The sequence below is a fragment of the Radiomyces spectabilis genome (assembly GCF_025331425.1).
Source record: "Radiomyces spectabilis strain NRRL 2753 chromosome Unknown BYT42scaffold_2, whole genome shotgun sequence".
Taxonomy (NCBI): Eukaryota; Fungi; Mucoromycota; class Mucoromycetes; order Mucorales; family Radiomycetaceae; genus Radiomyces; species Radiomyces spectabilis.
In genome coordinates this window covers 1,930,423-1,957,255 of record NW_026251927.1, presented here as the reverse complement: position 1 = coordinate 1,957,255, position 26,833 = coordinate 1,930,423, and the positions used below count along the sequence as shown (strand labels likewise).

General features: G+C 43.4%; 12 protein-coding genes across 12 annotated transcripts; 4 read left to right on the top strand and 8 right to left on the bottom strand.

The window, feature by feature from the left end:
• The first annotated feature begins 21 nt into the window (after nt 1-21).
• On the top strand, nt 22-2,251 carry BYT42DRAFT_509532 (glycosyl transferase family group 2-domain-containing protein). The gene is made up of 2 exons (XM_051565132.1): nt 22-643; nt 721-2,251. The coding sequence occupies exons 1-2, from the start codon at nt 174-176 to the stop codon at nt 2,009-2,011; spliced, it is 1,761 nt and encodes a 586-aa protein (XP_051427437.1). The 5' UTR covers nt 22-173; the 3' UTR covers nt 2,012-2,251.
• On the bottom strand, nt 2,252-3,092 carry BYT42DRAFT_527022 (Mss4-like protein). The gene is made up of 3 exons (XM_051565355.1): nt 2,678-3,092; nt 2,478-2,603; nt 2,252-2,389 (listed from the first exon to the last, which is right to left on the bottom strand). Exons 1-3 carry the CDS (start codon nt 3,050-3,052, stop codon nt 2,387-2,389), a joined length of 504 nt encoding a protein of 167 aa, XP_051427436.1. The 5' UTR covers nt 3,053-3,092; the 3' UTR covers nt 2,252-2,386.
• Nucleotides 3,093-3,215: 123 nt separating this feature from the next.
• On the top strand, nt 3,216-6,163 carry BYT42DRAFT_197298 (uncharacterized protein). The gene is made up of 7 exons (XM_051562496.1): nt 3,216-3,829; nt 3,989-4,432; nt 4,536-4,718; nt 4,794-4,926; nt 4,990-5,167; nt 5,250-5,845; nt 5,921-6,163. The coding sequence occupies exons 1-7, from the start codon at nt 3,530-3,532 to the stop codon at nt 5,986-5,988; spliced, it is 1,902 nt and encodes a 633-aa protein (XP_051427435.1). The 5' UTR covers nt 3,216-3,529; the 3' UTR covers nt 5,989-6,163.
• Nucleotides 6,081-7,890, top strand: BYT42DRAFT_557057 (putative serine esterase-domain-containing protein). The gene is made up of 6 exons (XM_051566850.1): nt 6,081-6,260; nt 6,330-6,404; nt 6,486-6,632; nt 6,697-6,871; nt 6,945-7,083; nt 7,148-7,890. Exons 1-6 carry the CDS (start codon nt 6,138-6,140, stop codon nt 7,575-7,577), a joined length of 1,089 nt encoding a protein of 362 aa, XP_051427434.1. The 5' UTR covers nt 6,081-6,137; the 3' UTR covers nt 7,578-7,890.
• Nucleotides 7,891-9,270, bottom strand: BYT42DRAFT_557054 (uncharacterized protein). Its single transcript, XM_051566849.1, has 7 exons — nt 9,118-9,270; nt 8,734-9,036; nt 8,575-8,672; nt 8,468-8,522; nt 8,330-8,402; nt 8,146-8,259; nt 7,891-8,053 (listed from the first exon to the last, which is right to left on the bottom strand). The coding sequence occupies exons 1-7, from the start codon at nt 9,234-9,236 to the stop codon at nt 7,934-7,936; spliced, it is 882 nt and encodes a 293-aa protein (XP_051427433.1). The 5' UTR covers nt 9,237-9,270; the 3' UTR covers nt 7,891-7,933.
• Nucleotides 9,271-9,797: 527 nt separating this feature from the next.
• On the bottom strand, nt 9,798-14,576 carry BYT42DRAFT_610712 (uncharacterized protein; the record flags this gene model as incomplete). Its single annotated transcript, XM_051571420.1, has 24 exons — nt 9,798-9,931; nt 9,993-10,072; nt 10,134-10,257; nt 10,319-10,376; nt 10,439-10,547; nt 10,618-10,768; nt 10,839-10,928; nt 10,990-11,089; nt 11,153-11,242; nt 11,310-11,398; nt 11,462-11,545; nt 11,621-11,805; nt 11,869-11,970; nt 12,053-12,357; nt 12,436-12,656; nt 12,723-12,883; nt 12,948-13,069; nt 13,145-13,392; nt 13,449-13,617; nt 13,689-13,894; nt 13,965-14,034; nt 14,134-14,222; nt 14,283-14,424; nt 14,484-14,576. The coding sequence occupies 24 exons, from the start codon at nt 14,574-14,576 to the stop codon at nt 9,798-9,800; spliced, it is 3,222 nt and encodes a 1,073-aa protein (XP_051427432.1).
• Nucleotides 14,577-18,104: 3,528 nt separating this feature from the next.
• On the top strand, nt 18,105-19,412 carry BYT42DRAFT_557048 (delta-aminolevulinic acid dehydratase). Its single transcript, XM_051566848.1, has one exon. The coding sequence runs from the start codon at nt 18,138-18,140 to the stop codon at nt 19,134-19,136; it is 999 nt and encodes a 332-aa protein (XP_051427431.1). The 5' UTR covers nt 18,105-18,137; the 3' UTR covers nt 19,137-19,412.
• On the bottom strand, nt 19,269-19,571 carry BYT42DRAFT_543030 (uncharacterized protein; the record flags this gene model as incomplete). Its single annotated transcript, XM_051565654.1, has 1 exon — nt 19,269-19,571. The coding sequence occupies one exon, from the start codon at nt 19,569-19,571 to the stop codon at nt 19,269-19,271; it is 303 nt and encodes a 100-aa protein (XP_051427430.1).
• BYT42DRAFT_197154 (uncharacterized protein) lies at nt 19,392-20,543 on the bottom strand. The gene is made up of 3 exons (XM_051562494.1): nt 20,118-20,543; nt 19,977-20,069; nt 19,392-19,917 (listed from the first exon to the last, which is right to left on the bottom strand). Exons 1-3 carry the CDS (start codon nt 20,415-20,417, stop codon nt 19,648-19,650), a joined length of 663 nt encoding a protein of 220 aa, XP_051427429.1. The 5' UTR covers nt 20,418-20,543; the 3' UTR covers nt 19,392-19,647.
• Nucleotides 20,544-21,301: 758 nt separating this feature from the next.
• Nucleotides 21,302-21,678, bottom strand: BYT42DRAFT_543029 (uncharacterized protein; the record flags this gene model as incomplete). The annotated part of the gene is made up of 2 exons (XM_051565653.1): nt 21,302-21,457; nt 21,514-21,678. 2 exons carry the CDS (start codon nt 21,676-21,678, stop codon nt 21,302-21,304), a joined length of 321 nt encoding a protein of 106 aa, XP_051427428.1.
• Nucleotides 21,679-22,363: 685 nt separating this feature from the next.
• Nucleotides 22,364-22,896, bottom strand: BYT42DRAFT_610709 (uncharacterized protein; the record flags this gene model as incomplete). The annotated part of the gene is made up of 2 exons (XM_051571419.1): nt 22,364-22,711; nt 22,771-22,896. The coding sequence occupies 2 exons, from the start codon at nt 22,894-22,896 to the stop codon at nt 22,364-22,366; spliced, it is 474 nt and encodes a 157-aa protein (XP_051427427.1).
• Nucleotides 22,897-24,741: 1,845 nt separating this feature from the next.
• BYT42DRAFT_557032 (tryptophanyl-tRNA synthetase) lies at nt 24,742-26,638 on the bottom strand. The gene is made up of 5 exons (XM_051566847.1): nt 26,196-26,638; nt 25,757-26,131; nt 25,548-25,681; nt 25,363-25,484; nt 24,742-25,285 (listed from the first exon to the last, which is right to left on the bottom strand). The coding sequence occupies exons 1-5, from the start codon at nt 26,205-26,207 to the stop codon at nt 24,831-24,833; spliced, it is 1,098 nt and encodes a 365-aa protein (XP_051427426.1). The 5' UTR covers nt 26,208-26,638; the 3' UTR covers nt 24,742-24,830.
• Nucleotides 26,639-26,833: the final 195 nt, after the last annotated feature.

Sequence of the window (26,833 nt, the reverse complement as noted above, 5' to 3'; positions counted from 1 at the left end):
AACCCCACCCCCATTTTCCCTACTTTTTCTTGGCTCTTTTTTTTTCTAGTGCTCTTTTTCCCTTGTTCTTCTTCACTTACACCTCCTTTTCGCTTGCTTTGGTTAATTTTATTCTTGACTTATAAACAAGATCATCAGAAAAAAAGTGTCCAATTAGAACCAGAAGAAGGAGAATGAAACATTTGAAAAAGCCTTCAGAGTGGGTGGCGCCTCTGGTGCCTATGGTTTCCTTGGCCGTCCTTCCTCTCGGTCCACTCTTCTTTCCTCGAGTCTACTTGTTATTTTTGTTTGCGTATTTTTCCTTGTTTCTGTTCTCGCAAGTGAATCACGTATGCAAATTCTGGCTCACGTCATGCAAAATACGAGCCAATATTCGCAAGTGGAACGCTCGTCTTCCAGCCATCACCAATGACAATGACACTTTTGTCAGCGCGACCAGTCGAACCAATTCACCCAATGTTACTCGAGAACGCACCATTACCCATACCGTTCATCACGATGACGAAGGGCAGGCCTTGGAAGACATTGAAGAACGACTCCAATACTATGAAGATCCTACTTACTGTCACGCTTTCATCATACCCAATTATTGCGAGCCGGACGGTCTACTCAAAGACACCATCGGTCGTTTAGCAAGTCATCGGTAAGCAAAAAGCTATCAACCTTTTTGATGCATGATTTTTTGAACTCACAAAGAATTCTTTTCTATTCACTTTACAGAAATGCAAGCACACATTATACGATTATTTTGGCCATGGAAGCGTCCGAACCTGAGCATGAAGCCAAAGGTCAACGTTTGCAAGCCGTATTTGAAAATCGATTTGCCCACTTTATCGTGACAGCGCATCCCGCCGATATTCCGGGTGAATCGCGTGGCAAGGGAAGCAACGTGGCATATGCTGCTCGTCACGGATCGCAAGAGCTGTTGCGCCGTGGCGTCGATCGCCGTCGTATTATTCTCACGATTTCTGATTCAGACTCCAGCATTCCGGAATTGTACGTTCGCGAAGTTGAGGAAGCCCTCCAACGATCGTCGGATCCTCACCATTTGTTACTGGCCCCACCGATCTTCTTTTCGCGCAATTGCTTTGATGTCCCTGCCGCGGTGCGTGTCACCGATATTACCTGGTCGGCCATGGTCATGTCCAATTTGAGCAACAGTCGTGGATTGTCTTTCCCTTGCTCCAACTACAGTTTATCGTTGATTTTAGCCGAACGCGTCGGTTACTGGGATACGGATGCCGATGCCGTCGGCGAAGATATGCACATGTGGTTGAAGTGTTTCTTCAAAACCAACGGCCAAGTGCGTACCGCTCCTATTTACGTGCCTATCAATTTGACCAATGTACAAACCGACGGTTACTTTTCCAACGTGAATGCGCGCTTTGTGCAAGCCAAACGTCACTACAACGGAGTTGCGGATGTCGCTTACACGCTGCAAAACGCGTTTTCCAGAGAAGCCAAGTCGGCCACCAGTATTCTTGGCAGTGCCAGCAGCAGTTTGGCCATGGCGGCTTCGTCCTCGGTCAACTGGCGTGATAAGCTGACGGTGTGTATTTTGATTTTGGAAGCGCATATGATTCCTGCCACGTCGGGCTGGCTGATGTTTGCGGCGGTGCCCTTGATGCAGTTCTTGCTGTTCCCCCCCTTGCATTGGCTGGCTATTGTCAGTCCCATTTCCAATCCCATCTTGACCTACGAATTCTACGGCCAATTATGGACGCTGGTGAAAATCATTACCGTCCTTTTACCGTTCCCACTGTTTGCTACACTGGCCATTTACGAACATCTGCACCGATCCATCGATCGTGATTTCCTGCGTAAATCCAAGTCAGAAATGCGCCAGTGGTCCAACCTGCTCGACTACACCATGTTGCCTGTGGCCGCCTGGCTCTTCATGACATTGCCGTCCACTCTGGCCTGCGTCAAACGGCTGCGCAAGAAGGAAGAAGAATACATTGTGTCCGAAAAGTTCTTTCAAGATGATGAAGGATTGTCACTGCCAAAGTAGAAAAAAGAAAAGACAGAAAAATGATACCTTTTAATCCTCTCTTTAGACTTTAATCTCATTTAATAGTTTCTTTTGGTTTGTTTTTTTGTTTTGTTCCCCCACCTACCACTTACTATTCATAATAATCCTTTTTTTTATTTTAATTTTTTACGTCCCTCCCTTTTGTAACAATTACGGCTAGAATAAATTCAAAGTGCATAAATAACAAAAACAAACATGGAACTTGCTTCTTTTTTTTTCCATCCTCATAAAGAGAGCAGAGCAATCAAACTAATGCAATTTTTATTATGAATTTTAGAATCCGTCGAAGGTAAAGAACAACTAGAGCCAGTGGGGAAGAAAAAGCCATGTTTTTTTAAAAGTAAAACATGCAATTTACTGGTAAAAAGAAAAAAAGAGAAAAATTAGTGTATGATTCTTTAATGATCCTCATGGCATGCTCAACAGCGCGGTTCCATCAACTTACCAACTTCTGCTCCTTAAGACCATCCTTGAAGAAGGTGAAGTAAGGGGTGACACCATCTTCACGGTAGTTCAACAAGGCAACCATGGCATCGGGATCCATGGATTCACCGGTGTAGAATTCGTAATCCTAGAAAATTATACAAAAAATAAGTTAGCACTCTGTTCCAGAGTTTCGATGAGTGCTGCAAGATTAGTATTTACCTTGAAGTTAGCCAAGAGCTTCTTGACAAAGCTGCTGGCCTTGGCTTCGAAGATGGGGATACGTTCAGGGTTGGTTTCGGCCAACTTAGCCTTGATAGCCTTCATGTAGCCCTTGATGTAGACCATGTAGGACTTCTTGTCGAAGGAGGTCTCAGTGAGACGGAAAGAGTAGACGACGTTGTTCACGGTCTGGGTGGTGGACTCAACACCTTCATCACCACCTTCAGCGGAGGGGTTGGCACCAATATCGACATCACCTTCACTGATGTTGATCATTTGGCAGTCGACTTCATAAGCGATGTCATCGATTTCCTTGATGGGATAAGCATCAGAGAAGAGTTCGTCACCGTTGAGGATATCTTGGTACAAAAGCATGGTGGATGGATAGACGGATGGATCCTTGTTTGGATGGATGAATGGAAGGAAAGAACCACATCGATCATGAGAATCGTTATATTTCTTTCCATAGTTTTCATACTCCGCATAATGGAACATGGCCGACCAATGATAATCCATTCTTCACTTCTATTTTTAAATCCCCACGTTTCCTTGATTTCTACGCTTTTTTTTTTCCAAATCTATGGCCGACGTAGCTGGATTCATTCAGATACAAAGATTGCTTTAACTGAGCGTAGAAAGCATGAATGATAAAGAATAGACTTGCTTTATAGTTAGTTTGAAAATAAAAAAGCGAAAAAAAGGTCCAGCGTGCGGAGTCAGTGGAGAAAAGCTCACCATTTTTGTAGTTCCGCACTAAAGAGATGAACCATTCCATTGCTCCTCTTAGTTTATTGCGCCTTTTTTTGTTTTTTCATCCTTTTTTCATTTTACTACTTTTTGGCTCCTTCCAATATGATAACGCTACCGAGGGTTAAGGCTTGTAGCCTTATTCTTCTGGCAGTCTATGCTACTTTGGCTAAGGCTTTCTATCTACCTGGCGTGGCTCCCAACGATTACGCAGAAGGCGATAATGTACCATTGCTTGTCAACGCGTTAACGCCCATGTCCAACCAAATGGTCAAGTCCGTCATTGCTTATGATTACTATCTTCCTGCATTTCACTTTTGTCGTCCCTCTGAAGGTCCCGAAAAACAACCAGAGAGCTTGGGCAGCATTTTGTTTGGCGATCGTATTTTCAACTCGCCTTTCCAGGTACCTTTTTTGGTTGAGGCGAGATGATGATTGGCGATGGGGAAAGAGGATTTATGACAAACACCTTGGCATCTGCAAATATATAATGACCAGGAATTGTCATGATGGCTCTGTTTTTTGTTCAATTTCAAACTAATCACGGGCTTGGTCTTTTTACAGTTGTCCATGAAGAAAGATCGTCACTGTCAGCTTTTATGTGAAACAGATGCCATTCCCAAGCCCGATGCTGAATTTATTACGCAAACCATTGCTGATGGATACGCCATCAACTGGGTTATTGACGGTTTGCCTGCGGCTACCGAAAAGGCTATTGAAAATAATGACGAGCAGAATACTCAAGAACACTATTACAACATCGGTTTCAACCTCGGTTACACCGCCAACAATGTCGCTTACTTGAATAACCATTATAATATCGTCGTCTATTATAATGTTCGTCCTGACAACGCTTACCGAGTGGTTGGTGTCGTGGTGTACCCTGCTAGCAAGAACTTTAAACGTAAAACCGACGGTTCGGTCGATTGTGATCCCAACGCTCTGGCTTTCCAACTCAAGGGCGATGGTTCCGATAAGGTTCTCTATACCTATGATGTCACATGGAAGGTAAGCTTTAAGATCAACGCGTCACGAAATTTCTTGTCCAAATGGGATGGTGTAAAGTGTGTTGACGTTGGCGTGTATTGATGTGGGATTTATTTTGGCGTAGGAATCAACGACCGAATGGGCCACACGTTGGGATAGTTATCTCTACATCCAAGATCCTTCCATTCATTGGTTCTCTCTCATCAACTCCATTGTCATTGTCTTGTTCTTGACCGGTATGGTCGCCATGATTCTCCTTCGTGCACTTCACAAGGATATCTCGCGCTACAATGCTGTTGAAGTTCAGGTAAAAAAAAAAAAAAAAAAGACTCGTCATTCCCCATTGCAGATCATTGATCTTTTTTATATTCGGTGTCCATAGGAAGATGTTCAAGAGGATTATGGTTGGAAATTGGTTCACGGCGATGTCTTCCGTCCACCTACCCGTCCTATGCTCTTGTCCGTGCTAGTCGGTGGTGGTTCTCAACTGGTGGCGATTGCTGCTTTGACCCTTGGTAAACTTACAATTAATTTAAGTGCTAATTGGGAGTTATTGACGTGATTTGGTCGCTCTTTAGTGTTTGCTGTTCTTGGTTTCTTGTCCCCTTCGAACCGTGGCTCCTTGGCAACAGTGATGGTCATCTTCTTTATGGTGTTTAGCTGCATTTCCGGTTTCGTGTCTGCGCGCATTTACAAGATGAACGGAGGTGAGGCATGGAAGACCAACGTCGTTATGAACGCCACTTTATTCCCTGGGTACGTATCAACAAACCACGTCAAGGTGTTCCCAAAAAGATGAATCAGCGACTCATTTAAATAATCCTGCTGCTTTGGATAGTGTGATTTTGGGCTCATTGATTGGTTTGAACTTCTTCTTGATTGCTTCCGACTCATCGGGAGCGGTGCCTTTTGGTACTATGTTGGCTTTGATCGGTCTTTGGGGTATCATTGCTTTGCCTTTGAGTGTGGCCGGTTCGTACTTTGGTTTCCGTAAGCCGAGAATTGAGCATCCTGTGCGCACCAACCAAATTCCACGTCAGATTCCCGATCAGCCTTTCTATCTTCGCAGCATTCCTTCCATTTTGATGGGCGGTATCTTGCCTTTTGGTGCCATCTTTATTGAGCTCTACTTTACCATGAACAGCATTTGGTTCCATCGCATTTACTACGGCATTGGTTTCCTTTTCCTTGTGTTTGTCGTCTTGATGCTCACTTGTTCTCAAGTCACTATTCTGATGTGCTACTTCCATCTTTGCAACGAAGATTATCATTGGTCATGGCGCGCTTTCCTCACTGCCGGTGCCACCGGTCTCTACGTCTACCTGTACTCCTTGTTATACTACTTTACCAAATTGGATATCAACAGCTTCACCAGCACTGTGCTGTATCTCGGCTACTCGGCCCTCATCAGTCTGTTGGTCACCATTTTGACAGGTAAATTCTTTATTAAATAGTCATGGGCTTGTGTGATTATCAACTTTTTAACACATGTTTTCTTCTGTTTCCTAGGTGCTGTTGGTTATCTTGCTTGCTTGATCTTCCTTCGCAAAATCTTTGCCAGCATCAAGGTAGATTAGATTTTTTACTTTTCTTACGTATTGTATTCCCCGGAACTTCGGCAAATGAGTATTGCCGAAATAAAATAAAAAAATCACCAAATATGAAGCTGGTCCCCATTATTTGACGAGTTTTTATCACAACTTTTGCTTTTTGCTATTGCTATACCATGACAAACAAAGACATTTCGCTCATTGTGCTGCAACATGGCCTTTGGGGGAATCATGACCATATGAAATTTCTCGAAAAACAGATCCGACATGCTTACAAGGACAAGGATCACTTGAGCATCGTAAGCATGCGCTTCTTCATTACCTAGAAACACCCTGAAACGTGGTCTGACTTTGCCCATTTGTTTCAGCTCAATAGTGATGTGAATGAGTCAAAATATACCTATGACGGTATCGACATTTGCGGTAGACGATTGGTCATCAAGGTGCGTTGTGGACATTGTGCTATTAGAGATCATGCATAAAAAACTGACGCGATGCGCCGTCATCTTTCCCCACTACTGAAGATTCATGAGCATATCGATGAATTGAAGAGCAAAGGCTTACGGGTCACCAAAGTGGGCATGGTGGGATATTCAATGGGAGGTCTCATTCTACGATTTGCCATTGGCCTTCTTGGCAAGGAAGGGTTCTTTCGCACCGTGGAGCCTGTGGTAAGTTCAATCAGTTCGTATGCATCACTGTTTTGGTCTTGGCGTTTCTTATGCATGGCTACAGTTTTTTGTGACCTTTGCGACACCGCATCTCGGTTCTCGTCTTCCTGCTGGATCATTATTTGACAGACTGTTCAACTTTATCTGTGGATCGATGGTCTCCCGGTCAGGCGACCAGTTGCAACTTGTGGATACGTACGAAGACCAACAACCTCTGCTTAGCATCCTGGCCGATCCGGGTAAGCCCAAATTACGTCAAGCCGAAAACTTGGCTGCGGTCATGCATTGCTGATAAAATTTGCTTGAAAATAGAACGAGAATTTCATAAAACGCTGGCTTTATTCAAAGCCCGACGCACTTACGCCAATGTGGATAACGATCGCACTGTGCCTTACTGGACAGCCGCCTTGTCCGATATCAACTATTTCGAAAGCATGGACGACCTGGAAATGTAAGCTGAAAACAACTTGCTGATCCTATCTAAGCATGCTCATCCATTTTTGTCGTTGCTTTAGCTCTCTTGATAATGCCTACCCTTCGGTGGTTACTGCCTTTGATCGGCGCGATCCCACAATGTTCAAAAAGACAGGTGCCCGTTTCAGATGGAATACTGTGCTCAAGATTGTCTTTTATATTTTGTCACCTGTTCTAGTCATATTATTTATATTATTGGTGTTATCCTACATTGGCTACCAAGGCATGATCTCACGGTATCGGGTAGCTCGAATTCTCGCTGCTCAGAAGAAAGATGCTTCCACTCCCTTGTTACAGACACACGTAAAACAGAAAAAGGACTATCGACGACGCTCCTCTGGATTTTCAGACGAAGCTGACCGCATGATGGAAGGCAACGTGCTGGCTGATGCCCTGGATGCCGTCAACTTGCCTGACCGAAATGATGATCATAACGTGCATCACACTTCAAATCATCCTGCAGGTGCATAGAAACATGATATAAAAACAAAGACACCACAAAATCCGCGTAACTAACACAATGATAATTGATGTCAATAGGCAGAGACTTTACAGAAGTATTATCGTCGACATGCAATGTGTGTCCATCAAAATCCCTGGCGAGCATGTTACATCCGTTGGAACTCCATCCTTTTCAGCTCAAAATACAGGAACAATTAAGACTGTTACAGTGGGATACCATCCTTGTCTATATCCGAGCGTTCAACGCTCACGGCAGCATTGTTTGCCGGCAGAAACGATTCGAAAATGCCGATGGCCGAGCCGTGATTCAACATTTTGTAGATAGTATAGATTTATAAGAAAATACAATTCCCATTTTTGAATGTTTAAAAAAATCGACCGGGGACAATCGGGAGACTAGACGACAACCCACCATCCACAGCAATGGCTTGACCATTCAAATACGAAGCTTCATCACTGGCCAAAAAGGCAATTACATTGGCAATCTGAAAAAAAAAGAAACGAAAACAGATAAGCATTCTTGGTCCTTTTTTTCGTCTGTACTGTTCTTCCATCGGCGGCGTGATAGACTTATTACCTCAATAGCCACACCATAACGCTTGGTAGGGTTCAATTGACCAATTTTATGCGCGGTGCCTTTGTTGCGTGCATAATCAAAGGTCATTTTCGTCATGCCAGTCTCGATCAAACCCTGACAGAAAAAAGAGAGAAATCAAGCTGTCAGTCAATTGATCCTACATGACGTGAGCAAGGTTATTTACCGGACAAATGGCATTTACGCGAATGTCTGTACCAGCGAATTGGCAAGCACCCACTTGGCATAAATTGATGACACTATATAGTGATCAATTAGTAACGTGACAGAATTTTCATGTGTCCACTGGTGATGGGCGACTTACGCTGCCTTGGAAGCGGAATATTCAGGTGAACCAGCACCTGAGCGGATACCAGCCACTGATACCTGATATCAGTACGACCCTTTCGAGATTCCTATTAAGTTACGTACCAGAGGCAGTAGCAATGATCGATCCGGCCGATCGGTCCTTTCCACCTTTTCCCGTCACTTGCATAGCTGCTCCGGCGATTTTAAGCGCCAAAAACGCGCTGTATGGAATAAGAAAATTTAAATGATTGGACATCCACGAACGGTCTGTACAACACTCACCTCAGAGCATTAATGCGCATCATCCGCATGAATGATTCCTCATCCTCATCCTGCAAGCGCGATCCTGAAGCTACACCTGCATTGGCTACAAACACATCCAAGCGACCAAAAATTTGCATGGCCTCATCCACGATGGCCTGAACAGCCGAGGTCGAGGCGGCATCCACGGCACGGGCGATGCATTGAACCCCGGGGTATTTTGATGTGATATCTTTAGCTAGTTCATCCAAGTTATCCAGAGTCAGGTCCGTCACATAAATCACTTTGGGGAGTCGTTTGGCGAGTGTGTAAGCCGTGGCACGACTAGCAGTGGGGAACAAGGGGCAGATCGAGTTTGCGTTAGAGAATTATGCTAGAAGCAATTCCGTGGTTTGGTCATGTTACCCGATTCCGAACAATGAACTCGCCCCAGTGACAATGCACACTTTATCGGTAAGCAATGCACCTTGCTTATTCAAATGAGCAACAAGTTGAGCGACACGATCGGTAGCAGTGGAAGACATGGCGAATAAAGGCCAAAATGAAATTCAGCCAAAACCTCGCTTTTCACTAAAATGCAGTTTATCTCTTTAGTCAGCCAATTGCCTCTTTTGGACCATCATGTGCATTTTAAACAAGCGCCCTGTTTCTCCACTCAAGTTGGACATTGTTCAAGGCATCATATAGGATTCCATGCGGGCCTAGTCCCTTGGCCAACTACAAGTCCTCTTGAAAAAACATCTTCGAAACCATCGCACTGCGCAGCGATTTTTGTAAGAAAGCATTGATGTCGATATACACTGATTTTGATACTTGGTAATATTTTTTCCACGGTCCTGAGAATGGCAATTTGGCTGACTGGCAAAAATGGGGAATTGGCCACCAATACCTCCTTCGTATGCTTTGACGGAGTCGTTGAAAAACGAGCAATCAAGCGTACCGTCAACAGTATGCCTCGCCTGTTAATCGTATAAAGGAAGAAACAAAGATCCGTGTATTAAACCTGAACTCATTTTCGATGATGGTTCAGAAAAAAAGATGGTTTAGTGAAAATGGTACAAATTATACAGAGAGGTGCTGCTTCATCACGTCAGCTTTGTATAACTAGGGGGAGCATAGCGACGCTTGATGATTTTCGCAATATACAATGGGAAACTGCTCACAGCCGTGATGACAGCCACTTTCCAGATGAATCTCCCAGTCAAAATAAATGACATATCTGTGTCAATCGATGAGTCACCAATCTCTACATGACAATGCCGCGCTTTCATCAAACTTACCAAAATACGTGGGCAAGAGCCACATCGAACCAATATATATGAGCATCGTGACTATCTCGGAAATAATCATGATTCGATGCCTACAAAAGGTGTCAATATTGCTGCGGTTGAAAAGAAAAAAAGGGAATTTTGTGTTTTTACCAGGTATTAATTTCAAGTGCCACCATCAACAGTTCATTGAAAATTAAAGCCGTGAATGAAATAGATACAATATGGATGAATTCATCTTCAAATAGAAGAATAGACAGCACCATGATAGCACCACCTGACAAAATCCACGCAGTCAGTATATGCCAATATATGTTATCTCCCATTCTTCGCATTACCTTGATAAACACTGATCAGCAGCCATGTGAAGAAGGTTCGGTAAGAAAGTGATCGTCCCTGGATAGCCACACTATATTTTAGCAACAATTCTACACATTTTTCTAGTAAGTCAAATTTACCTTTGTCAGGTCTTTATACAATTCTGGATATAAAAGGGCAATATTTTCATTCACATCTTGATCCAAAACGAGAGAAAAGACGGGAGCCATGGTGTAAATGGTCGCATAGCTACAAACCGAATCGAGTGAGTAAGGTACCCTCCATCATCTTTTTTTCTGTTTTTTCAACCATCACTTACCCTACAATGAGCATGCCCTGGTAAAGAGCAATGGGAGCAAAGTAGAACAAGGCTGAAAATACCGCTTGCATCACCGAAATAATCAGACCGCGATGAATCACAAATTGGGAAAGTTTGGCCGATCGCTTATAGCTGTTTCTTCCGTGCCACACTGGAAAAATTCCATTTAAGCTTTTCCAGTCATACGTAACGGCATAGACAACGATGCAACAGAGACTTACATAGTAATTTCGTAAGATGGCTAAATTGAGTCACTGAAAAATCGGCAGCCAAGGATGCTTGTCGCCCCTCTTTGCCAACAATACCGACACCTGCATCATAATATTATTGATCCGGATATTCTTTCCTCGGAAAAAATTCCAACACACTTACCAACATCAGCGGCTTGAATCATACTCACATCATTACCACCGTCACCGATACATAGGACCCGCTTCTTTGTATGGTGCTTAATCAATCGGGTGATATCCGCCTACGATCATGGATAAACCGAAACGTCAACATCGTGAGATCCATAAGGCGAGGTGAATCTTACCTTTTGCGTTGGCGAACAGCGACAGCATACGACCACTGGTAATCGTGTGGTGACGTCGATGAATTCATCCATGCAGTAATCCATGCATACCTGTTCATACAGACGGTCAAGTTTTGTTCAATATATTTTTTCTTTTTGGGTCTGCATGATATCTTACTTGAAGCGATTCTCCGTCAATCACAAGAGCGCAATCCGTTTTGGATTGCAAATTATCCATTTCATCCAAAGCTTCCATGGCAGTTCGTACTAGGCAGACGGCGATGGCGTTAGGATGATGATAACCGACAGACTAGTTAGTAATAGACCTACATTTGGAAACTTGATGGATCATTTGGTTACGAGACACGAGTTTCGAGGAAACAGCAATACAAGTGGCGGTTTCAATTTTGTCGCCTACAAAAAGACATATTTCCCTTATTATTCACTTTTTTTTCTCGCGAAGCTAAAACGCAACTCATTCGAGGTTACCTGTAAGCATCCATATCTTTAATCCCGCATTCCGCATTGTTTCCAGTGTATTCTTGACCCCATCCTGTAACTTGTCTTCTACACCTGTCAAACCGAGCAGTTCCAGATCGGTCTCCAAAACTGTTTCAATGACAGTCTGTTTGAGAGCATTACGATCGTGAATCGAAATTTCAGCTTCATGGAATCTGTACAATATCAACCGTGAATAAACCTTCCGACATAAAGATACGTATCAACCGAGCGGGTACCTCGCTTTGAAACTCTCATAAGCTTCATCCGATAATCGTTTTCGCGCAACCACAAGCGTACGTAAGCCTTCGCGTGCCATATTTCCACATTCTTCATCCAGCCTATCAAAGCCATCCTCTTGGTGTTAAAACGACGTTGTCATTTGTCAATGAAACACGACAGAAACAATATAAAAAAACCTACCAATCGTTGTATTGGACAATACGGGTCATGACTGCATCGGCACCTTTTTCGTAAAAGGTGATTTCGCCCGATTGACACTCACGCACAATGATTCCCATACGTTTTGTTTCGCTGGTGAATGGAAAGATGTTTAAAATATCGAAATCCAGCAGTTCACCCGTCGAGTTCACTCGCAGTTGGATCTTTGCAATATCGCGCGCCACCAGCGCCATGCCCATATGCTCGGTCCATTTGACGATCGCTACTTCATCGGGACTTGATGCCTGGTACGTAATACTGCCATCTTCCATCACCACTGGTGTAACCTGGTATCATTTTTTCCCATCAGCGTGTTAAACAAAGGTACGGTGGTCACACTTGGTTTCCTCCGGTGGGTTACTTACGTTGTGACATAACGCCAATGCTTGCACGATATCCCTGACACGAGATGAAATATTACGACGGCCTTTACCAGTCAGCCCCATGATCCCGCTCCCGGTTGGGATGAGTGTATTGGCACCGGCATCATGATGACCAAAAGCAGTTGCCAAGTGGGTTTGAATTTCATCCATTGTATCCAAGCTGTAAGACATGGTTCCCATGTGAAGTTTCTTCAATTCCATATCTAACGGCACGATGTTAATGTTTGGACTCTGGGGCTTTGAAAAATAATAGACAGTGCTCATCGTACCGTTTTTCGTGAGTGTGCCTGTTTTATCCGACAGCAAATATTCGATGCGTCCCAACTCTTCCGGCAACGTACTGGTACGCACAATGGTACCCTGGATCTCGTCATCATTTTCAATTTGACGAGCGTACACCGTTTTACCCATATCAAGATTAACACGTAAACTGCCAAAAACAAAAAGTCAGCCTTGCCGCACGCTTCGCCATCACAAACTAACCGAGATTTTACCTGATCGGGATAATGGAAGAAAACAAAATCAAGAATCGGAATACATAGATGTACCAGAGCCCATGGAATCCATTCAGACCAACCATAATAATGGATATACCAAGCGTGACGAGGAACAAGATCTATGCGGCGCGATGATTTTTAGTCATCGACATTGCTGCAATTACCCATTCCCCTTTTTTTTTATCTTGTCTTACCTTGGCGAGTCGGTTTACTTCGCGATCGAGTAAACCTACTTTTGTCTCGGGATGATTGGTGTTCATGACGGCTCGCGTATCTCTGCCCGTGTAAACGACGAATCCAATAGCGGAGCCAGAGGCTAGCACAGTGTTTGTCCACATGGTGTTCTCAACCCCCAGTGGTTCCACTTGTTCCAAACCCGTATCCTCGTCAATGTGGGTAAATGTGCCGACAAAATTGTGAATATCCTTGTGCGGTGCATCAGCTGTTACATTGGCATCAATAGATTGCTATCATCTGCGAATTCACTATTTCATTTACCATAAATGCTCCCTTGCTGGTGCATTAATTCATTGTCGGAAGACAGTCGTTGCAGGGACGGTACAGCAAGTCGTAATTTCCAATCTGTCTCACCATCCAGTTGATCGGTACGAATAAAGCACGCTCCATTTTCTTCAGTAGTCCGCAGCAAAACCATATCTGCTGGAATCTAAACGAAGCCGGCGTTAATTCCTGTTGACACATATGGAATCGAATTTTTGTCCATGGTGAATGCTTTACTCGTTGATCTTTTTGAATCAAAATCATATCACCGACTCGGATCTTGGAACTGGGGATATTGCGTGTGCCGGAAGAGGTTAGACATTGGTACTGCTGTGAGTTGGCTTCTTTGTCGCGTTTGTATCGTTGGTAATCGTCCATTGCTTCTTTACTAATGGTCACGAGCAAGACAAAACATAAGGGACCAAAGTAGGTGACGATATAGCCTTTTTTTTGATTTCCATGTTCATTAATACGAGCGTGTCGGGAAGTCACTTGATTTGTATCAGCCATTACCGATTTTAAGCGCTGGGACAAATTGGGACAAGGCGACAAGGAGGAAATAAAGGTTGAAAAAAACGACAAACTAAAAGAAAAAGAGAGAGACGGGAACATAAAAACCAATGAGCCAAAAGGATGCGCGAGCATTCAACCAACTGTATATGCCAAGAAAGAGGTTTTTTACCTGTTCGTAAAGCACCATTGGTATAAATGTAATGAAGTTGTACTTTTGGTTGATAATGATATTAGGTGCAAACTTTTTCTTTTGTTTGTCTGTAAGAGGGCATGTAAGTAGGTGAAAAGAAAACGCACACTAATAATCCATGGGCTTACCGTCGCATTGAAATGGCACCGTTCTTGGTTTCAATTTGCGTGCAGGCCGCCAAGACAGTGAAGGCAACTTCCATCGAGAAGGTTTGGTTGGTTGTATTCGTTCTCGACGGGATAATGCCGGTGAGGAGGAGGATCCTTGAAGCTGCGAAGCATTAGACACACTGTGTTGTTGGTGGGGTGAAGAGAAAGTAAATTGCTTACCGCTGCTTCTTCGTCAATGAGCGGATCTTCATCGCTGTGTATTGAGTCGGACGTCCTAAACTTTCGGCTGTTGTTGCGACTTGAAAAAGGCATGAGTCTTTGAAGGGCTATTGGCCGAGAATCTCTCCGCATAGCTTTTTTCACTCTAGGCCCGTCGAAGAAGTTCCGTAGCAAAGGCTGGGTCTATTTCCTGCCGCTTATCCCTACCGCCGTCCAAAATTTTCCCTTTTTGCAAGCTCGGCATTAAAAATCACGCGTCACACTCATCCGCGGGGAAGCAAGCGACCGCATTGTATAGACATTTTCTCTTCAATCATATTTCAACATATCAACCATACACAAGTAGAGACTTTGTAAGTGAGGACTCGCTACCTTACTCACGCTTCGATGGGTATGTGCGTTCTCTAGGCGTATTCATGGTATTTTATGTATGATATCACGTTTACGGATACGATATACATTGGTCTAAGTATTCGTTTAGGAATCAGAATCAACAAAGAAAAGCTAGATGTTGCATTCAAAAAGTAAGTTGTTTGCGTTTCCAAATATAGTCCCAGCTGATTTGAATAGTAATATTACAAAATGTGATTCGTCCGTATAACATTATCCGCTGCGCTATATGTCAGTCATCCTAGATGAATAAATGCGGCACATTTTAAAGCCATGGTCCTCCTCAAACAAAAAAAGTTTATCATCGTATGTTCCCTTTTCCCAGCGTAAGTAATAAGATCATGTAAAGTAACTATACACGAGGACAGCAGATACTTGGCTTTTCAACAAGCTGTTTTATATTTACTTATTATTTATGACATGCCATGATTCCATAAAGTGGAAGAGAAAATTATCTTTTATTTCCATTGAATATATACTGACACTCGCAGTTCAGATTTCCACATTGACCGCAGCGTATCTTACAATGGTGCGGTCATTTATTCACCGTCTGAAAAAAAGAGACAACACACCTTGGATCCATAAACGCAACCCATGCCGAAATTGCCGCAATATGGAGGACAATCCCGGGCTGCTTTTTGATCGCTGGCGTAGCAAATGGGTTCTTGACCGTTAGGGCAGACAGGATTCGCCGGACATTCCGAGCACCGTCGCCATACTATTCGGCATTACACATGGTGTAAAGACCAAGCCAAAGAAAGGCCAAAATCGTCAGTTGTTGATGCATAACGTTCAAGATTTGGGGACGATTTTTGCTTTTCTTTCATATCCAATATGCCCATTTTATATGCTCTTAAATAAGGCTGTTAATAACCCAGTATTAACCGTGATTATGCAAAGGGGTCTGAATAAAGCATGATAACAATATTTTGATGCACGGAAAGCCTATTGCACCGCACCTGATACACGTTAGCCAACTGCAAGCACAGATAGTAAACCTTTATACTCTAATGACATCCCTAATTGTTAACGGAGTTAAAGTATTCCAAGTGTTGTCCACTGTTGTTGACTATATACTTTGCGTTGTAAATGATTATAAGAAAGATTAAGCAATTCAATTATGTCAGAGTCATCTTTATCTTGCACTTAGTCGTTCACAGCACCCTTAGATATGGCGTGTAACCTCTTGAAAACATGGATAGTGTCAATAGTTCGACATGCTTATAATATGAACGTCCAAGTATGGTTGCAAAAATGCAGTGCGCAATCATCTTATAATTGTATACGGTATCCAATATGGCATTTACTGAGCTGCGTGAGCGTAATAGTTTGGCACATGTGTTATACACTTTTAAATTGAACTTTAGCCAACTGATCAGCGTAGATTCTCTTATTGATCCAGCTTTAAAACACTATAAACTATGCGCACGGACACATTTTGCCGCAACCTCCTAGAGGAAGTCTCGGCCAAATCATAATAAGCCGAAAGTGACGGAAAGGAAAAAATGCCAATTGCCGAATCACATCCCTTGACATCAGAAGTTCATTTCAACTCGGTTGAAGGTGGTTTCCGCTTGTCATCTATGATCATTGCGACGCAAAGTATAGAGTCAACAACAGTGGGCAACTGTAGAATAATTTAATCCTGTGAATAATAAAAAGACATGGAAGCATAAACGTTTGCTATTTATGCTTGCATTACTACCTGCATCATGTGTGTTCCCATAGATTTGCCGAGGATCAAGACATTGTCGTTGCTTTTATGTAGAACATCTTTGCATAATATCGGTCAATGCCCGGTTAAGAACAATGGTTATATAAGAGCGTATCCACAGGACATAGTGAATATCAAAGAAAAAGAAAAAACGCTCCCAAATCTTGAACATTATGCATAAACAAGTGACGATTTCGGTCCTCCTATGGCTTGGTGTTTATACCATGTGTAATGCCGAGTGGTATGGCGACGATGCTCCGTTCTGTTCCTTTGATCCTACCTGTCCTGATGATCAAATGCCTGTTTGCTACGCATCCGATCAAGATGAAGCCCAGCTCTGTCCTCACGACTGCGGATATTTCGGCGACAGTTGCTTTTTTGGAACCAAGGTGTGCTGTCTCCCTTTTCCAGATCGTCAATAAATGATAGCATAACTGTAAATTACTCTGTGGTCAGTCTGGAAATAAGAATCGCGCGTGTATATTACGCATTCAATGGAAATAAAGATACGTTTCTCGTCCATTTTTTTCATGTCACAAATAATAAATAAATAAATCGCATCTGAAAAACCCAAATATCTGCTTTCCTCATGTCTCTTTTAAGTGTGACTTGTCAATGCATGCATTTTTTTGCATGTCTTTATCCTTTGGGGTTCTCACACTTTTATCTGATTAACTTAAAATATCCTTTTATCTTAACTACATTACCTCGCCTCTTTTTTACTCGATTTGGTAAAACTTTTTTTATCCAGATTCTTCAAATAAACTATACAATAACGCAAGAAGTGCAGAAGAGAACTGAACAACGTAAGCCAAAGGATGGCAATCCACCACTACATTCGTTGATAACGATGTGCACACATCAAAATGCGGATGCGGGTGTATACAGTGTATGTCTTTCGATTTGGATAGCAGAATGGAAAAAGCTCTAGCAAAGGTTCTCACAGCAACCTTTCTGCCAAATTTGGATGTGTGATTGGATAGCAAATGTTTGCATTTCGATCATTCTCGATAATGCGTTTAGTGTCTTCAAGGGTGTAACTGAAGCTGAGAACGGAAAAATGCTCGCCAATTCATGTGCAGCCAACGTTAACCGAACTTTGTCACACCGTCCGTCATGCCTATAGTGTTTGGGTTTGGCATGGTGACATCTCTTCACAGTGCACAAGTCCACTTCATCTATACTTCCTATTATTTCGGTCCATATGCAATAACAAGCAGTGACGCCATTAGTTTCTAATGTGTAGCTCACTGTTGATTTACAGGCACGTCAAATCCAATAAAGCGCCCATGGTAATATGTTGATTGGAAAAAACTCCTTATCATCGCTTTATTCTGAAAAGTCTTTGTACTGCTCAGCGAGTGACGCACGCCTTTTAATATAAGCCTTCGGAAACTATTGACTTGCGTCTTGGGATCTGAACGGAACGCCTGGGTAGCAGAACATCACGTGATATTTATTTTGGGAAGCATTTTGATGCTCCGTCCATAATAAAAAACCTTTCAAAACGTTTTGCCGTTACTTTTCTCTTCCTCATTTATCAATTAGTCATGGCAAGCTATCAGTCAGTGCTGCAAGGCGGTTACCATACACCATTGAGTCGTTCGTGGCAATGTGAACGTTCTTTGAAGAAGGAAATGCTCATGTACCCTATTTTCATTACGGACAAACCGGACGACTTTGACCCGATTCCTTCGTTACCCGAACAGTACCGTATTGGTATCAACAAACTTCAAGGTTTTATTGAGCCTTTGTACAAAAAGGGGCTTCGCTCCGTGATTCTGTTTGGTGTGCCGCTGCAACCGGATGTGAAGGATCCGACGGGTTCTCGCGCTGAGGATACCGATAGTCCGACAATTCTCGCTGTCCGTTTGTTGCGATCCGCGTTCCCGGATTTGTTTGTCGCTTGCGATGTGTGCTTGTGTGAATACACTTCGCATGGTCACTGTGGTGTGTTGCGTGAAGACGGTACGCTGGACAATGCGGCTTCCATTCAACGTATGGCAGATATTTCCGTCGCATACGCCAAGGCCGGTGCTCACTGTGTGGCTCCGTCGGATATGATGGACGGTCGTATCAAGGCGATCAAGGAAGGTTTGATCGAAGCTGGATATGCGCACAAGGTCATGCTCATGTCTTATTCTGCCAAGTTTGCTGGTCCTTTCTACGGTCCTTTCCGTGACGCCGCCGGTTCCGCTCCCGCTTTTGGCGATCGTCGTTGTTACCAATTACCGTCCAATGCCCGTGGACTGGCCCGTCGTGCGATTAAGCGTGACATGGCCGAAGGCGCAGATTGTATCATGGTCAAGCCCGGTATGCCCTACTTGGATATTGTCCGTGAAGCGGCTGAATTGGCCTCGGATTATCCTATTGCCGTGTATCAAGTGTCGGGTGAATATGCCATGCTTTACCACAGTGCCGCAGCGGGTGTATTTGACCTGAAGAGTGCGGTGTTGGAATCCATGACCAGTTTCTTGAGAGCAGGTGCAGGCATCGTGCTGACATACTATACCCCGCATTTGTTGGATTGGCTGGACGAAACTCAATAGCCGCAGAGATCTATCTACAATAGCACAAAAAATGTAGTGTACGAAGAACCAACTTGACTGTTTGAAGCCAGCGTTGAGATTTCTTTGTCAGCAATGATTTTTTTAATCTCCTTTTATTTTTATATTTCTTAACTAGTCTTGGGCGTTTTGGCCCACTGTTAATCCACTCAAGCTGAGTGGGACCATAGGCGTATCGCTTCGGATAGCCTCAATAGTGTTTGTATCGTTATTCTTTTTGAATAACACGTTGTCATTGCTTTCAGGTCGCGGATCGAATTGCGGCAAAGTGACGTTATCTTGTGAAAGCAGTCTGACCGCACCTGCCAAACCAATGGCGAAAGCAGCTTGCTGATCACGATTCCGTGTCGCGTAACCTCTGCGCACGCCAGGCCAGTTTGGATTGATGCATCGGACTGCACCAAAATCTTGCTTCATTTTTCCATCCGAGAATCTTCGTTTCGCTTACTCTGTTTGTTGGAAACAGAATACACAAATCTTCGATGAGCAAAACTCATTTGTTATAGCGACTGTCGTATTTCTTGAGTGTTCTGTCCGCATCTTCTTCCCCTCTCTTCGTGCATGGCCTCTGATGCGAGAGCCCACACCGGTTCCAGCGTTTCCAATGCACATCACTAAGTTCGTTGGAACATTTCGATCGGTCATTTGCGCCCGTTCGCTTGACGCACGCTCGCTTTGTACGCAATGACTGCGTATATGCTATTTTCTTTGACTTGCGATTATGATAAAAATTACGCAATGTGTCGCTTGCATCTTCTTGTAACTGCAACAATGACAGTGTGAGTTTAGTATATCCACTTGGTTCAAGAAAAATCTGCATACTTTGAAACTATGCAATGCTTGTTCCTGCGTCCAAGCGTGCGAAATTGGGTTACGGCTCAACATTTCTTCAGTGCTTTTGATCGAAGGAGTCATCTATTTTCCAGTCAGTCAGCCATTCTCTAGATGTGAATAAAACAATACCTTTTTTAATTTTTCACGTCGTCTTCGATGTCTTCTTGCAAATGATATTTCTTCGATGTTCTTGGCACGGATTTTAACCGGTTTCGGAAGTAACAGCTCAGAATCAGAAAGGGAGTTTTCTGCTTCGACATAGGCGCAAGTTTCAAGACAAGCATATCTGTTGTATAAGCGTAAATGCCTGCTGATGGTCGGCACGCTTAGAGGCACTGTCACTGACATTGTTTGAATTCCAAAGTCCGTTCCCGATAAAGTGACAGCATGCTGTAATTGGGAGATGTCCAATCTTTTCGCCTCGTCCATGCATTGAGGAAATGCTGCTGCAGGCACTGTATCACGTCTTTCTTCCTCTGTATCTTTTTCTCGGTACAGCTATCAATACGGGTTGCATTAGTTCAATCAGCCGTTGATTCAATGTACAAATTAACGTACCTGGCCTTGCAGCAAATAACGTTCATTTTTTGCCTTGCGCAAACTTGTACGGCATGTCAAAAGCGCCTGATTTGCCCTCTGCATTGCAGCCTCTTTATCTTGCCAATTTCTGAAATTCAGGTCGGAACGGTCTTCATAGGATCGGCCTTTTGCCAGTTTCACCTCGTTTTGTAATGATTGCCTCAATTTCACGATCTCTTTTTGCCGTTTTTGCAAGCCATCAATAACATCAGTCAATGAATCGGTCTGATTTTTCATGTCGTCGTCTTGAACGGCCGGTTTAGCACTTGCTTTTTTTGCGTTCATGCCGTCTATCGTATTTCGACGTCATTTCGTACGTTCGACGATGAATCAGTGATCCTTGGAGGATCGCCATTTTGCCATTTGCTGAGATTCGGTGTTGGAACGTCAATCCATAGCTCACGCAGATGTCCTTGGCTTTTCCCAGATCAAATATTGCTGCAATAATGCCGACAGGATTTTTCCGCGCTTCGACCAAGGATGTGATGGGATTGTTGTTTCTTGAAACGAATTGATACATGCCAGAAAATGAACCGAAAAGCTCGTAGATACTTGTTTCGTCTAGGTGGAGTGTTTGTTCGGCGGATGGCGAGACCACAGGATGAACTAATTTGGTAATTTTGTCGTAACCCGCCAGACGAAAGATCGCATTACCGTCATGAATGGTAACAGGAGGGCCGGGTGCTTCTGCAATTTCCCGTACTTTGGGAAATAAGGGGCAAGTTGGTCAGAAATCAATGTAATACTCGGTATTCCTCGGTTGTCCATGAGATATTTCTAGGTGTGTGCTTTTGAATACGCGATTCAGTGCCAGTTTCTTCAGTGCTTGATTCCGTAATAAACTTCTTGACCACCGCTTTTAGAGCGTTCAAACCACGACAGCTCAGGTCCTTTAACAAAGTGTTAAATGCAAACTCTGAACTGGACTTCCCTTTTCGTGACTCACCTGATGGTCAACGAATGTAGTTTTATTGTTCTTCGGTTGACGGATATCTATCCCCTCCTCTTCCTCTAATCTTTCTTCTTCAACGTCTTCTTCCTCAATGAGCTCCAACAGATCTTCTTCATCGACATTTGGCACATCCGATATATACAGCGTTTCGATTTCCATCGGTGATATCGTGCATAGTCACCTCTCTGTCTGGCTCAGATTGTACATACAACTGGCGTAACCTGATCAGGAACTTTTCGCTATTCCGAGCTTGCGCTAAACTTTTCATTTCTTGCTTGATTCTCCATTTCAGCGCCTTCTTTGTTGCACGGGGGCATTTTCGTTTATCCTTTCTTTTACAAATCGTCGACTTTCTGAGTTTTTCCTGGTATGCTTTTTCGCGAACAGGAGCCAAGTGGATTCGTAATAAAGTGCGAACCACTCGATCCAAAATGTTTCCGGGTGCTGCGCGGGACCATAGAGTTTTGACTTTGGTCGAATATTCCTTGATTGCAGCATTGATCGTTTGAGAGCAGCCAGGCATATCCGAAAACGATTGCGTCATTTCTGGTAAACTCTTGCACCAATCGAACCTGAGGGAAGGAAAGTTACTTTATTCTTTTTTCGTTGTTGCGGAACTTATGAACCGCGAATATAAAAACTGTAAATGCCGCGACGATAGAAGATCATCATGCGCATCAAACTGCTTCTTGCTGCTACCGTCCTTGACTCTCGCATGCAGTCTATCTTGTAGCCCATCAGGTATCGGTAGAATCGGTTTCATTTTGAAAGTCCCGAGAAATTCGCTTTGCCATTGAAACGCTGACGGGAAAAGATGATGAAAATTGAATAAAGGTGGTGGTGTCTAGGTGTTGGCGGTTTGCTGTAATTCAAGCAAGTTGAGATAAGTAAGCGTTGATAGTTTGGAGATGATGCCGATAAGGTGAACTGAAAACTTGTTGATGCTTTGTAAAAAGTTATCGCGGTTAGGGAGATGGGAACGAATGACTCGTGGAAGTGGGACAGAGCAAGTACGAATAAGTTGTTTGGATTTTTTCGGATCCGTGACAGGATCGTCCGTCTGCTGATCTTCATTCTCGTTTGCTTCAATTTTACTGCGGATACTGTTGAAGGTATCGTCGAAATGATTCATGACATACTCGCGCCAAAGTGCCATGTAGTCCATCTTTTCTTTGATGAGCGTTCTTCTAAACTGCTCCCCTTTGAGGTCATCATTTCCTTTTCAGCAAGCGCCGTGCACTCTTTGTATACTCCACGGGTGAACTCCATTTCTAATAATTCGGCCTTAATATCCGCTGAAGATGTTTGCGCGTCGTCATCTTCATCGTCATTTTCTTCATCGTCCTTGCTGTCATCGTGCCAATCAAAATTGGTCATATCGGTTTGCACCTTGGCCTTTTTCTTGCCCTTATTTTTGGTTCGAGGTTTTTTTTTCGTTTCTTCTTGTTCTTCGTTTCGAGGGCATGCGTGACCCTGCCTTCAAGGTATGTTTCGAAAAATGTGGTCAGAGTTTCAAACAATATTTGGAGCTGAGGATGACTGCTGGCATTTTGTCTTTTCGGCTTGTTGTACTTCGCACTTGAGCCACCGGAAGATGACTGTGAGGTCCTGTTGTATGCACAGAAAGCATGGACGTTGTTTTTCTCAGACGATTTTGCTGCGGACCAAGAGGAATAAAGGTGCTTTCTCCTAGATATGTCGTTATTTAGCAGGTATACATGAAACATGGATATGTTTTTACAATACCTGTAAATGAACTGACGTTATGGAAAATTCTGATCCAGCAGTCTCCGTTGCCAAAGACGCGTGTGTGGGCACGACTGGAGAAAAGAAAAATTTTGACATTGAGCTGCAGAGATATGGAGAGCAACATGAGGTGCGGTTCGATGACTGGAACTAAGAAGGGTTCATCTTTTCTCGATGTATTATCGATGCTGTACAAGTGATGTTTGCGATCGTTCAGCAAGCGAGTCACATCCGAAGCGAGACTCGGGCTATGTTAAACCTTCTTGCCAAGATCCGCAGTGCGTTCTTTGTATTATCATTGGCTAAAGCTGTTACTTCTGTGGTCTCATATGCATTTCTGAGCTTCTGCTTCCATGTCGATTGATTCAGATGACGGGAAAAACAATCCGAAGGGGTAAGGGAATTTAAGTATGATGACCAGCTCCAATCGTAGTGAAATCAAGAGGTTAAATCCATCAAGAATAGAAAGAGAGCAAAGAATCATTTTTTTTTATTATGGATCACTTTTATTTGATGGATTCGGCAATTAAACCACGAAAATCCTGCATGTGACAGCCATGCTTTCCCATCATTCGTCTCAAGCGAATGGCTCGAAATTTTGTGGGATCAGAGCGTTGCTCACGCCAATGGAGCTTCAGTCGATAAGCCTCCAGACGTTGAAGACAGGTAACGTGCTGGATTTAATGAGTTCATGGAGTATTCTAGTAGCTGGAAAGGACACTCGTTTGAATTCCAGACGTTGATTGTTTCTTTCAAAGGTGCTTTTGGGCTGTTATGACGGTGGCGTTGCTGACTTCGAAATTGCCATAATGCATGGTAAATAAATAGCTTTTTCGAAGAAGAATCCTCCACCCAAGACTGATAAGAAAATCGACTTTATCAATGTTTACAAAACATGTGGGCCATCTAGTACTGAAAAAAAATTATTTGATGATAAATAAAAGTGCCATATTCGTGCCGTGATACATGCTCAAACTCGGTGCCCAAGCTTGTGTCTTCAGGATTACGTTCGATCTTATGTCAGATCATATTCCAGCTATGCTTCAGGCACCATGGACTTGCAAACAGGTTTTTAACATGTAAAAAGTGGATCTCCAAATTGAATTGATCTGCGTGCTCTGATGATGAGGAATGACAAAAGACACAATCAAACCATGTACATTCGTCTAAGACAACATATAAAAAAACGGGCAGTTGAAGTGAAAAAACTATTATCAGTTATCGAATATGAATGAAAGTAAAAGAAGCCAAAGACATCTTCCTTTCTCTTTTGTTCAAAAAAAGAAGAGCAGGCACACACACACACACAAACACACTTGACTTTTTAACCAATTGGCAGCGATCCATGTGATTGAATATGCACATCATCATCATCAAACACATATTAGGTTAAAAAGACTTGGAGAACAGGTTTTTGTTTTTTTGTTTTACACACATCGGTGCCCAATCAAGTGTACTGTTTTTGCTTTTTATGATAGCTAATCAGAGACCGTGCACATGGATTTAGCGTGCATAACTCTCCAAAGATTTTAATATACAGTAAAACCAAATGTGTTTCCTTTTTATCACCGTAACCCCACTGCTTTATAAACCTGTTCTATGTTCTCATTGGCGACAGCATTTGCCTTTTGTGCACCGGCCTGCAAGACTTGTTCCACATAACCTCGATCATTTCTCAGTCGCTCAATGTCTTTTTGAATGGGGACCAACTTTTCAATGAGAGCTTCGGCCACCATATCTTTAAAAACTTTGGTGCTCTGCACATCCGCCACCGATTGGATAACTTGGTCCGCGGAAATGTCACGAACCGCGGCGAGAATATCAACTAGATTGGCGACTCCCGGTCGCTCTTTAGGATCATACGAAATACCGCGGACGCCATCCGTGGTAGCACGACGAATTTTAGACTGAATCACAGACGGTGTGTCCGTTAAATTGATGCGTGACGAATCAGATGGATCGGATTTCGACATTTTTACTTGTGGATCCCGCAACGACATGACTCGTTTGGTTGACGGGGCTGTAAGCGGACCGGGAAATGATTATATGAGAAAAATATGGCCAATTTGTTTGGATTGGGCTATTAGGAAAACTTACGGATGATGCCAGTAGGTTTGGGGAATAGTCGAGTCTTGAACGTTGTGTTGAACAACTTGGCAATATCGCGCGCTAATTCAAGATGCTGCGTTTGATCTTCGCCTACAGGAACATGAGTGGCCCTGGCAAGCCCCCTGGTCAATCCAAAGCCATTCCCATGCGTAGGCTGCAAAGAAATACATTACTTGTATAACAGAATATCAGCGGCCATCAGCACCGGGTAGTCAAACAATCCCATTCGCAACCCGGACGTGAGCGATTCGTCGGCCAGAATCTGAGCATGTGAGATACTTTTCTCTCGAGAAACATCCATTTTGCTCTAGTTGTAGAAGAGAAATCGTGAGGACAGGAACTGGTTGGCATAAGCGTGAATGAAAAAAGGCAATGCGAGTACCTTCCACTGTGTCATACGACCAAGCCAGCCCACCGGGGTAATACAGTTGAGAATCCAGGCCAGTTCCGAATGCGCTCGTACCCGACTTTGTTCGAATAACGCGCTTTGTTCTGGGTCGATACCGCATGCCAGTAATGCCGTGGCCATATCAAATTTGGAAGCACGAAGTTCGTCAGGGCGTTGAGGCATCGTGATGGCATGAAGGTCGACAATCATGTAATAGTTAACGGGTTTCACTTGCGTAACAGGATCAACATCCTGAAGTCGGACCCAGTTATTGACTGCCCCAAGGTAGTTGCCGAGATGCGGAATGCCGGTGGGCTGAATGCCTGAAAGAATGGTTTTCGACTTGGCCGTGGTCGTTGTCAAGGCCCGCTATTTGTCAGGAGAGCTATTGTTGAGTTTCAAACAATAACGAAATATAGTTTTTGGGATATACCTTGAACATCATAGCTTTCCGTCTCTCCAATGAGAATGTGTACCGAAAAGGAAAAAATGAGGGGAAAAAAAGGTATATAAAAGTGTCGGAAACGGTGCGGTTGGAGTCAGGAAAAGCAGTCCCAACCGCGGGAAGGAGAGAAAGAGGACATGGAATCTGGTTGGTTTACGATATATTTCAGAGGATGAGAGTGTTTCGGCTGATAACAACACTTGAAAGTGAGCCATCTTCTAGCGTTTAATGGAAGAAAAAACACAAAGCTTGACGAACCTATACCAAAAGCAACAGGCGGCGGGTTAACCTTGTCTCACACCAGAGCAGCCATCACAGGCTTTTTGCTTGGAACCGTTTCCGCTTGAACGATGTTTCAAAATCTTGAATTGTGATTGGACAATTGGTGGCGACTGATTGTCAGGTGCCGACAGGGGGAAAAAAGTTCGTGGTACAATAGCGGAACGTCATGAGCTACTTTGAAAAAAGTTTAGCATATCAGAAGCGGCATTTATTTCACTATTTCGGGTCTTGTGGAGAAATGGGGTAAAAAATAAAAAATAAAAAATACAGAGGTCACCGCGGTCTGAGTTTATGGGAAGATCTGAAAAGTGCGGGGAAGGTTTGAACGAACAGATGATGTGGGC